Source organism: Zonotrichia leucophrys, chromosome 1A (assembly GCF_028769735.1).
Source record: "Zonotrichia leucophrys gambelii isolate GWCS_2022_RI chromosome 1A, RI_Zleu_2.0, whole genome shotgun sequence".
Lineage (NCBI taxonomy): Eukaryota > Metazoa > Chordata > Aves > Passeriformes > Passerellidae > Zonotrichia > Zonotrichia leucophrys.
Genome location: NC_088170.1, coordinates 71,154,986 through 71,167,340, shown reverse-complemented (window position 1 = coordinate 71,167,340; position 12,355 = coordinate 71,154,986). Strand labels below are relative to the sequence as shown.

Sequence of the window (12,355 nt, the reverse complement as noted above, 5' to 3'; positions counted from 1 at the left end):
ATTTTCCCTGATTTTTTTTTTCCACAGGGATGAAAAAAGGATGGAGCGAATCCATCTCTGCTGGATCAATCCAAGTTGGATCCATCCAACCCCAATCCGAATAAATAAATATTATTTATTTATGATGCTGGGAATAAATAAAAGCTCCCCCAAAATCCACCCTCTCCCAGCTGCTCCTTCAGGGATTCCTTACATCCTTTCCAGGTTCTCCTGGATCTCCTTTCATTCCTTGCTCTCCAGCTCGTCCTGGGAGTCCAGGGGGACCCTGCAAGAAAAGATTGAGAGAAAAAAAATCCCAAACAGAGCCTGAGCAGCAGCTCAGAAAAGGAAAATAGAATTTTTATATAAATATTTTTATTTATATATTATTTATTTATTTATTTATTTATTTATATAAGAATTTTTATATAAAATAGCAAGGAAAATAGAATTTTTTTCCCCACAGGAAAGGAATAATTGGAAGGGGATATTTCCAAGTGAGGTCTCCCATTGGGATGGAGAAGGGAAACAGAGCAGCCCCACCACTCTCCAGTTTTATTATTATTATTATAATATAATATAATACAATAATTATATTATTATATTGTATTGTATAATATCATATTTATATTTAATTATTATATTATAATAATTATATATAAATATATTATTATAATATTATATATTATAATATTATATAAATTATTATAATGTAAATATAAATATATTATTATAATATTATAATTATTATAATATAAATATAATTATAATAGAAATATATTATTATATTATTATGATTACATTATTGTAATTATATATTTATATATAAAAGTATTATATTTTTATATTATTATTAATTATATTATAATATAATATAATATAATATAATATAATATAATATAATATAATATAATATAATATAATATAATATAATAATACAATAAAATATATCAGAAAAATTGAATTATTACCCTGATTCCCCTCACTCCTGGCTCTCCAGGGACTCCAGCTTCTCCCTAAAAGAGAACAGCAGTTTTCCAAATGTTTTCCATCAAGTGACAGGGATTTTATTGCACTTAAACCCGGAGGAAATGGTTTAAAGGGAGAGAACTGAGTCCATCAAACATTCCAGGGGCTCCAATGGAGGTTAAATCTCTTTAGCCCTCTTTAATGCTTGGAAAACTGGGATAGATGCAGGTTTTGGGATATCTGGGATGTCTTAAATTAGGGATGGTGTTTTACAGCATTGCCATAAATGAGGAAAAAGGGCCACAAAGTGAGGGGTGACCGGAATATTTAAATTTAGGGGTAGGATGAGGTGATTGCCACCAAATCCCACTGGTCTGAGCTCCAGGAATGTTTGGATAATGATCTCAGGGACGGGGTGGGATTGTTGGAGTGTCCTGTGCAGGGCCAGGGATGGGACTGGATGATCCTGGTGGGTCCCTTCCAACTTGGGATATTGTGGGATTCCATTCATGGCACTGTGTTTACAGCATCTCCCAGAAAAAAAAAAAAACCAACCAACCAAAAAAACCCCAAAAAACCAAAAAACAACCCCACAAAAAACACCAAAAAAAAAAAAAAAAAAGGAAAAAACCCAGTTTAATTCTTTCTTGGCTTTTCTGTTCCAGCCTTTTGGAATGTGAAATTCAAGATAAAAGAAAAGTAAAGAGGATTCTCCACAGCCTCATCTAAGGACAAATAAAGAGGAAATAAAATGAGCCGGGATCAACTTCAGGACAAATCCAAGGGTTTCATTTTCCAGCTGCTGTTTTCCTGGCACCTTAGGAAGGGTGGGATTACTGTGGTCCCAGGGGAGCCTTTCCTCCCTAAAATGCAAAAACTGGGTTTTCCCAAGTTTTTTACCATCATTTCCTACTCAAATTCTGAGTTCTTGTTCTGGAATCACGACTCCAAAGTCAGAGCTGTTGGAATGCAGCTGCTTCCTTTTTTCCCAAGATTTCCACTTGACATCCAGGGATCAACCCAACCCTCGGAGCTGCAGAAAGCTCTTCACCAAATGTGGTCAGGAAAGGTCTTCCAGGAGCAAAACTGGGAATTCATGCAAGGTTGGGAGGAGACAGAGGTGACAGACAGGTGACCCAAACTGACCACAGGGATATTCCAGATCATGTGACATCAAGCTCAATGTATAAAAATCCACTTTTCCAGAAGCCAGCCAGGATGTTTTTGTGAGGGGCCACCTTGTTTTTGAGAGAGCTGACCTTGTTTTTCTGAGGGGCCATCTTGTTTATGTGAGGGCCCACCTTGTTTTTATGAGGGCGCACCTTGTTTTTTGTGAGCAGCCATCTTCTTTTGTGAGGGGTCACCTTGTTTTTGTAAGGGCCCATCTTGATTTTGTGAGGGGCCCATCTTGATTTTGAGAGAGCCCATGTTCTTTTGTGAGGGCCTGTCAGGTTTTTGTGAGGGCCCACCTTGTTTTTATGAGGGCGCACCTTGTTTTTTGTGAGCAACCATCTTCTTTTGTGAGGGGTCACCTCGTTTTTTTAAGGGCCTATCTTGATTTTGTGAGGGGCCCATCTTGATTTTGACAGAGCCCATGTTCTTTTGTGAGGGCCTGTCATGTTTTTGTGAGGGCCCACCTTGTTTATATGAGGAGCCACCTTGTTTTTGTGAGCAGCCATCTTCTTTTGTAAGGGCCCATCTTGTTTTTTTAAGGGCCCATCTTGATTTTGTGAGGGGCCCATCTTGATTTTGAGAGAGCCCATGTTCTTTTGTGAGGGCCTGTCATGTTTTTGTGAGGGCCCACCTTGTTTTTATGAGGGCGCACCTTGTTTTTTGTGAGCAGCCATCTTCTTTTGTACGGGCCCATATTGTTTTTTTAAGGGCCCATCTTGATTTTGTGAGGGGCCCATCTTGATTTTGAGAGAGCCCATGTTCTTTTGTGAGGGCCTGTCAGGTTTTTGTGAGGGCCCACCTTGTTTTTATGAGGGCCCACCTTGTTTTTTGTGAGCAGCCATCTTCTTTTGTACGGGCCCATATTGTTTTTTTAAGGGCCCATCTTGATTTTGTGAGGGCCCATTCTTTTTGTGAGGGCCCATCTTGTTTTGGTGAGGGCCCACCTTGTTTTTATGAGGAGCCACCTTGTTTTTGTGAGCACCATCTTCTTTTGTAAGGGCCCATATTGTTTTTTTAAGAGCCCATCTTGATTTTGTGAGGGGCCTATCTGATTTTGACAGAGCCCATGTTCTTTTGTGAGGGCCTGTCACGTTTTTGTGAGGCCCCTTGTTTATATGAGGAGCCACCTTGTTTTTTGTGAGCAGCCATCTTCATTGTGAGGGTCACCCGTTAAGGGCCCATCTTGATTTTGTGAGGGGCCCATCTTGATTTTGAGAGAGCCCATGTTCTTTTGTGAGGGCCCATCTTGTTTTTGTGAGGGCCCACCTCATTTGCTCCCAAGAGGGAACTCTCAATAGGGTTCCCATTCCATTTCCAGGGACCAACCCAGCCCTCAGAGCTGAGGGAAGCTCTTCACTGGGCTCAGGAGAAATTTCTAGAAGCCTGTTTTGATGTTTTTGTGAGGACTCACCTTGTTTGGCCATTAAAGGGAATTATTTGGGCAGTTCCATGGGGACCAGGGAGCTGGGCTCCATGATTTTGATGGATCCTTTCCAAGTTGAGATCATCTGAGGCTCAGAACCAGAAGTGACCCCTCAGGGCTGGTGTGGCTGCACGTGGGGTTAAATCCACATCAAGGAGATGTGGCTCAGTGACAGAAATACTGATCAAAGAATCCCAGCATGGTTTGGGTTGGAAAGGACCTTAAAGACCATCCAGTGCCACCTCTGCCATGGCAGGGACAGCTCCCACTGTCCCAGGCTGCTCCAAGCCCTGTCCAGCCTTTCCTGGGACATTTCCAGGGATCAAGGGACAGCCCCAGCTGCTCTGGGCACTGATGTTGAATAACAAGAAATAAAAGTTGTCACTTGTTTGTCATTTCAGAGCTGGGATTTTTTTGTTGGTTGGTCCCGAGGGATCAGCAGCTCCATCCCCCTGGATCCTGCCTTTACTCACATCTTTTCCTCTCAGCCCGGCCTCTCCTGGTTTTCCAGGGAATCCTGGTTCGCCTCTCTCCCCCTGAAGGAAACAAGACTTGTCACATTCCTGTCCTGCATTCCACAGCCCTCAGACACCGAGGGGCAGATCCCAGCAGCACATCCATGGTCATGGAGCTGCTCCCACAATCCTGGATGGAATTTGGGCTCCTGGCATTTACCCTGTGCTAGGAAGGGCTGGGATTGTAGGATTTGTATTATTAATATTTATTTTATTTTGATTTATTTAATAATATATGTCTATAGCATTTCCATTTATTTATAGTATTATTATTTTTGTAGGATTTTTACTATTATTATTTATTTGATTTTGATTAATTTAATAAAATATATTAATAGTATTTCAGTTTATTTAATAATAGCATTATTATTTTGGCAGGATTTTTACTATTAATATTTATTTTATTTTGATTTATTTAATAATTTATGTTTACAGCATTTAGGTTTACTTAAATATAGCATTATTATTTTTGTAGGATTTTTAGTATTACTATTTCTTTTATTTTGATTTATATAATAATATATGTTTATAGCATTTAGGTTTATTTAATTATAGTATTACTATTTTTGTAGGATTATCAGGCTGCAAAGCATCCAGCTCTAACCTCATCTATCCAGACTCCACAGTGATCCCTGGAATTCACTGAGGACAGAATCTGTTGAGGTTCTCCACTCCAGGAGCAGCTCAGATTAGCAGAGACTCGAGATGGATCAGTTCCCATGCCACATTTTAATTTTTATTCCCATTTAAACCAGCTGAGCTCTCATGGAGGGAGAGCTCTCACAGGTCCTCATCTGCTCTGTTTGATGTTTGTCCCACAAGGTCGTGGATTGATCCCATTTCCTTAAGAGCTGGATTGGATGATCCTCGTGGGTTTCTCCCAACTCAGAATATTCCATGAAATCTGGGAAATTTGTGACGCCACCTCTCCAGGCCTCCTCCCAACCCAAACACCTTTCCTTGCCTCCACTTTGCAACTTCGTTAACACATCTCATTAACACCTCCTGGCCTGGCTGCATCCCATTTTGTGACATCCTATTTTTCCATGCCCTGGAAGCTGATCTGGTCCAAACATTCCATTCACAGATCTACGGAACAATTCCCAAACCCAAACCTTCCTCCAGCCAGGTCTGGGGAGGTCCCTGCTTGAGCAATGCCCACAGTGAGACACTCACTGAACAAATTCCACAGGTGGGATCTTTTCCTGAAATTTCCTGACTGGTTTTCAACTTTTTCTGGGAAAAATCCTGCATGTGAGGATTAGCAGGAGTTTTTTAAGGCCTGATCAGAGATGTTGGAAGGAAACTTCTGAGAACACTTGGTTCCATCCCCATCCATGGGCAGGGACATCTTCCATTACTCCAGGGTGGTCCTGTCCCAATGTCCACCCTGGCCTTGGACATTCCAGGGATCCAGGGGCAGCCCCAGCTGCTCTGGGAATTCTGTGCCAGGGCCTCCCCACCCTCCCAGGGAACAAATCTTTCCATGGACTCACCTTCTGACCTGGCTTCCCAGACAATCCCACATTTCCCTGCAGAAGGAATGACACAGGTGAGAGAATTCCAGGTAAAATCAGAGAAGGGGAAAACAGGGAATGTCCCACGAGAGGCTGTGCCAAGTGCAGCCTGTCCAGAGGTGTCTCCCGTCTCCCCCACTTTGAAACCATCAATATTTTGAGCTTCCCACCCCTCTTCCAAAGATACTCATCCATAATATTGGGATTTGCCAATTTTTTTCTGGATTAAAATGAACTGGATTGGAGAAGGGAACAGCAAGAATTAACCCAACTGTTCCTGGACATCGCTGGAGTCATCATGGGAGCCACCAAGACCTTCCTAGACACAAAAGTCAGGAAGATGAAGATCAAGGTGACTTTCCAGGAGGGGAAATAATTGGAAATGGGATTTCCTTGGATTCCGTCCACAGAGCCACCAGTTGAGCGCTGACCATCCGTGTTTTCCTCCAGCCATGAGGAATTCTCCACATTTTGGGGGATGCCACCTTTGCACCTGACCCTGTCACCCCAGGCCACCCCACGGTCACCACCCTGGTTCCTTGTCACCTCCTCGGTGTTCATCTCCTCAGGGCCAACAAATCCATGGAGGTGACGGAGAGATTTTGTCCCTAAACCTCCTGGTTTGTCCCCTGGGCCCTTCTTCCCATTCCACAGCCACCCCACTGTGTTGGAGAATTTTGCTCAGACATTGAAGGAAAAAAAGGCCATGAAAATATAAAGCTGATGGAAAAGTAAAAGGCAGCTGTGAGGAGCAAATCCTCAAAGGCTGTTTCTGTAAACAACAAAAGTTCTCAGGCACGTTTATGCAAACAGCAGAAATTCTCAGGTTGTTTTTAATAACAAGTAAATATCTTGTCCTTGGATAAGGTATGGGAAAGTAAAAGTAAGTTTTGAGAACCTTTCATACCAGGGTGAGAACACAAATCTTGGTTTCCAGAACAAACCGCAGGTATTGAAAACAAAAGGAGGGGTTGGTGTTTAATCCGTGACCTATGATGAGCTCGGGTTTTGCAATGTGGATGAGCTTAATTAACACTGTTATAAAATGAGCATGGTTGATCAATAAATCGGAGTTTGATGCTGATCAAAGGATGGGTTGTGTCCCTTTGCTTTCTACACCACTGTCCCACTCACCCGGTCACCGATGGCTCCCTTCAGCCCAGGCTGGCCAGGAATTCCAAACCCTGGACTTCCCTGAAAAAACAAATGGATTCAGGGTCTTGCCAAGGCAGCTTTTCCAAGCTCAGGAGAAACTTCCCCAGAGCAGATCCAAGATATTTCCATCCCCATGGATAACCAAGGAGCTGAGCATTTATCCCCTCCCTGATTTCCTTTCCAGAAGCTTTGGATTTCCACACATGGAAATCTTCCCCTGGATTCCTGGATGGATGGAATTCCATCTATCTCAGAGTTTTCTTGGTGGCCACAAACAAAATAAATCCTTTTATTCCTGAAGGAAGTGCGAGGTCATCACCTTCTCCCCTTTTTCTCCTGGGGTTCCTTTGTCTCCTCGTGGTCCGGCTGGTCCAGGATCTCCCTGGGAACAAAGGACACACCTGAAACCAGGAATATCCTGCAGGAAGCCAGGCCCTGCTCCCATGACTCCTTAGGGATGCATTTTGCAATTTTAATGCACCCTGGAAAAAATTCCTTTGCCAAATCCATCCATCCACCCATCCATCCTGGATTTTTAAGGAATTTTTTCCATTTTTTCCAACCTGCCTTCTGCCATCCAAAATTCATCACAGTTGTTGCCACACTACATAGCACCATAAATGCATTTTTACTGGTTTAAAACTAATAAAATGAACACCTGTAATTTCTCTGCACCCTGGAAAAAATTCCTTTGCCAAATCCACCCATCCATCCATCCATCCTAGATTTTTAAGGAATTTTTTCCATTTTTTCCAACCTGCCTTCTGCCATCCAAAATTCATCACAGTTGTTGCCACACTGCATAGCACCATAAATGCATTTTTACAGGTTTAAAGTGAATTAAATGAACCCCACTAATTTCTCTGCACCCTGGAAAAAATTCCTTTGCCAAATCCATCCATCCATCCTGGATTTTTAAGGAATTTTTTCCATTTTTTCCAACCTGCCTTCTGCCATCCAAAATTCATCACAGCTGTTGCCACACTACATAGCACCATAAATGCATTTTTACTGGTTTAAAGTGAATTAAATGAACACCATTAATTTCTCTGCACCCTGGAAAAAATTCCTTTCTAAAACACCCATCCATCCATCCCTCCTGGATTTTTAAGGAATTTTTTCCATTTTTTTCCAACCTGCCTTTTGCCATCCAAAATTCATCACAGTTGTTGCCACGCTACATAACACCATAAATGCATTTTTACAGGTTTAAAGTGAATTAAATGAACACCATTAATTTCTCTGCGCCTTGGAAAAAATCCTTTTCCAAACCCATCCATCCATCCTGGATTTTTAAGGAATTTTTTCCATTTTTTCCAACCTGCCTTCTGCCATCCAAAATTCATCACAGCTGTTGCCACACTACATAGCACCATAAATGCATTTTTACAGGTTTAAAGTGAATAAAATGAACCCCACTAATTTCTCTGCGCCCTGGAAAAAATCCTTTTCCAAACCCATCCATCCATCCTGAATTTTTAAGGAATTTTTTCCATTTTTTCCATTTTTTCCAACCTGCCTTCTGCCATCCAAAATTCATCACAGTTGTTGCCACACTACATAGCACCATAAATGCATTTTTCTGGTTTAAAGTGAATTAAATGAACACCTGTAATTTCTCTGCACCCTGGAAAAAATTCCTTTGCCAAATCCATCCATCCATCCTGGATTTTTAAGGAATTTTTTCCATTTTTTCCAACCTGCCTTCTGCCATCCAAAATTCACCACAGTTGTTGCCACACTACATAGCACCATAAATGCATTTTTACAGGTTTAAAGTGAATAAAATGAACACCATTAATTTCTCTGCACCCTGGAAAAAATTCCTTTGCCAAATCCACCCATCCATCCATCCATCCATGAAGGATTTTTAAGGAATTTTTTCCATTTTTTCCAACCTGCCTTCTGCCATCCAAAATTCATCACAGTTGTTGCCACGCTACATAGCACCATAAATGCATTTTTCTTGTTTAAAATTAATAAAATGAACACCATTAATTTCTCTGCACCCTGGAAAAAATTCCTTTGCCAAATCCATCCATCCATCCTGAATTTTTAAGGAATTTTTTCAATTTTTTCCATTTTTTCCAACCTGCCTTCTGCCATCCAAAATTCATCACAGTTGTTGCCACACTGCATAGCACCATAAATGCATTTTTACAGGTTTAAAGTGAATTAAATGAACACCACTCATTTCTCTGCGCCCTGGAAAAAATCCTTTTCCAAACCCATCCATACATCCTGGATTTTTAAGGAATTTTTTCCATTTTTTCCAACCTGCCTTCTGCCATCCAAAATTCATCACAGTTGTTGCCACACTACATAGCACCATAAATGCATTTTTACTGGTTTAAAGTGAATAAAATGAACACCATTAATTTCTCTGCACTCTGGAAAAAATTCCTTTGCCAAATCCATCCATCCATCCTGGATTTTTAAGGAATTTTTTCCATTTTTTCCAACCTGCCTTCTGCCATCCAAAATTCATCACAGTTGTTGCCACACTACATAGCACCATAAATGCATTTTTACAGGTTTAAAGTGAATTAAATGAACACCTGTCATTTCTCTGCACCCTGGAAAAAATTCCTTTGCTAAATCCACCCATCCATCCACCCAGGCTGGATTTTTAAGGAATTTTTTCCATTTTTTCCAACCTGCCTTCTGCCATCCAAAATTCATCACAGTTGTTGCCACACTACATAGCACCATAAATGCATTTTTACTGGTTTAAAACTAATAAAATGAACACCATTAATTTCTCTGCACCCTGGAAAAAATTCCTTTGCCAAATCCATCCATCTTGGATTTTTATGGAATTTTTTCCATTTTTTCCAACCTGCCTTCTGCCATCCAAAATTCATCACAGTTGTTGCCACACTGCATAGCACCATAAATGCATTTTTACAGGTTTAAAGTGAATAAAATGAACACCATTAATTTCTCTGAACCCTGGAAAAAATTCCTTTGCTAAATCCACCCATCCATCCACCCAGGCTGGATTTTTGTGGAATTTTTTCCATTTTTTCCAACCTGCCTTCTGCCATCCAAAATTCATCACAGTTGTTGCCACACTACATAGCACCATAAACACATTTTTACTGGTTTAAAGTGAATAAAATGAACATCTGTCATTTCTCTGCAGGCTGTCAGTGAAATATCACGAATAATAATAAAAAAATTCAGATATTCCAGGCACATTCCATCACAAGGCCACAGCAAAATTCCCAGGACACCACTTAAGCTCAGCCTAAAAGAAAAGAGGGATTTTTGCCAGCTGAGGTTAAGCATTCTGGGCAACAGGACCAATAAAAGGAGGGGATTCCAACATCAAATCCCAGCAAAAAATTCAAAACTCATTGTGCCTGTGGAATGAGGGAGGTCTGAAGCACTGTAGGGAATTTCCATGGAAAAACCACAGGGAATCAATCCTGCACTAAATCCCTCTCACAGAGAGAAGGTTCTTGGCAGGATGGCGGTGACAGTGCAAGACTAAAAAAAAAAAAAAAAGTTAAAAAATTCTATTTAAAATATTCCAGGCCATGTTCCACCTCAAAGCCACTGAGAAAGTAACTGGAATTGTCTAAAGCTGGAAAATATGGATAATTCAGCCAGGGAACAGCTGGAAGAATCTTCTGGGATTGGGCTGGATCTGCACATGAGTGATCTCTCCCTTCTGAAATCCCAAATTTTCCCCTGGACTAAGAATGGGAATAAATAAATAATAAAATGTGAATAAAAGCAAGAGAAATATCCCCAGGACAAGACCTTTCCAAGCTCTCCTCTCCTGTCAATCACAGGGGAGATGGAATTCAGAAAACTTGGAACAACCTCTGCTTTTCCAGGAATAGATCTTGCCTTCTCAAGCAATGCTAATTAATTAATTAATTAATTAATTAAATGTCAGTCTTACCTTGACACCTTTCGTGCCTGGAGGCCCTGAAATCTGAGGAGAAGAAGAAATCACAGAAATGTTAAACTCTGTTTAAAAAATCTAATTTACTTAATTTAAAAAATTTTTAAAAAATTAATTTAAAATTTTAAAAATTGCCTTTTCATGGCACCTTTTCCAAAGCACGCAAGGAATGTTACGGGATAAAAATTGTTATGGGATAAGAATTATTATGGGATAAGAATTATTATGGGATAAGACATTTTGTGGGACACAGAGGTGGCCACCATGGAGGTTTCTCCTTGAAGCTGGAATTTGGGAATTTTCATCCTCATCTTTCCTGGAGAGCTGTGGAGCTCCATTGAGGGGACAATGGGAATATTGGGAATATTGGGAATATTGGGAATATTGGGAATATGGGAAGTGGAGCAAAGGGAGAAGAGGACAAATTTGGCAGGAGGGTCAGGGAAAAGGTCTGGGTGTTCTTCCCACGGTTCTGTGGGACACAGCTCTTGGAATGCTGGAATTCTGGGGTTGAAGCTGCACAGCTGAAGGACAAGAAGGGCTCTCAACCACTCCAAGTTACCTCCAAGGCTGGAGCACCTGGAAATCCTGGATTTCCCTGCAAGGCAAGAGGAAGGAATGGCGGCCAATGGAATGAAAAATGGGAGGCAGGGAAAAATTTTTGCTCATCCCTTTCCCACCATTTATTCCTGGAAAGTGCCCAAAAGTCATCCCAGAAGCACAAGGGCCAAGGAGAGGGGAGAACTGAGCTCGAGGAGATCCCTGCTGGATCCCACAGGGAACAAAACAGGATGAAAAATCAGGATAATTGCACCTGAGCTGGTCAAATGTTCTCTCACTGTTCCACTCACTTGGTCTCCCTTCTGCCCTGGAGGTCCTGGAATTCCCTGGAAGAAATCAGAAGGGAATTTCCATCAGAATGAAAACAGATCCAGCATTTTTGGCTCCTGCTGCCTTCCAGAGGGAAGGAAGGAAGGATGGAGCTCTTCCACTCAATTTTCCATTAATTACAGGACAGCTCTTCCAGCCTGGGACTCTGGAGTCTCCCTGGCCACAAAAGTGCCGTTCATTATTGAAAATATCCCACCTTGCTGCCATTCCAGGCCTCTCCTTGGCAGCAAGGAATTCCAGAGGGCAGGGAGTGGAAAATTATTCCTTTCTTTTTGCTTTTGAGCCTGGAAGGCTCCAGGTCAGGCTGGTTTGAAGATGTCCCTGCTCAGTCCAGAGGGTTTGGACCAGGCTTTGGAAGGTCACCTCCAACCTGAATCATTCCATGATCCAATGATTCCCACAGGAATTATGATGATGATTAATTATGGTGCTGGTTGGGGGCAGAAAATTTCCTTGGAACCTGAATTCCAGGTTCAGGATTTCAGCACCCACCTTCGGTCCTGGTGCTCCTGGAGGTCCCATCATTCCCTGAAAACAACAGAGGAAATTCAGATTTTAAACCCCAAAATCTTCAATTTTCTCACCCTTTCCACATGGAACTCAGATTTTAAACCCCAAATTCCTCAGTTTTCTCACCCTTTCCGCATGGAACTCAGATTTTAAAGCCCAAATTCCTCCATTTTCTCACCCTTTCCACATGGAACTCAGATTTTAAACCCCAAATTCCTCAGTTTTCTCACCCTTTCCACATGGAACTCTGATTTTAAACCCCAAATTCCTCCATTTTCTCACCCTTTCCACATGGAACTCAGATTTT

At 41.4% G+C, this 12,355-nt stretch overlaps 1 protein-coding gene across 1 annotated transcript in view; it reads right to left on the bottom strand.

The window, feature by feature from the left end:
• Positions 1-12,355, bottom strand: part of LOC135442828 (collagen alpha-1(VII) chain-like) — a 161,086-nt gene that overhangs the window by 84,112 nt on the left and 64,619 nt on the right. The window contains exons 36-44 of the mRNA XM_064703098.1: positions 12,031-12,066; positions 11,499-11,534; positions 10,645-10,677; positions 7,051-7,113; positions 6,711-6,770; positions 5,556-5,591; positions 4,018-4,080; positions 951-995; positions 194-265 (exon numbers count right to left, since the gene is read on the bottom strand). Of these exons, the coding sequence (XP_064559168.1) occupies positions 194-265; positions 951-995; positions 4,018-4,080; positions 5,556-5,591; positions 6,711-6,770; positions 7,051-7,113; positions 10,645-10,677; positions 11,499-11,534; positions 12,031-12,066 (444 nt within the window). The remainder of the gene's footprint in view (positions 1-193; positions 266-950; positions 996-4,017; positions 4,081-5,555; positions 5,592-6,710; positions 6,771-7,050; positions 7,114-10,644; positions 10,678-11,498; positions 11,535-12,030; positions 12,067-12,355) is intronic.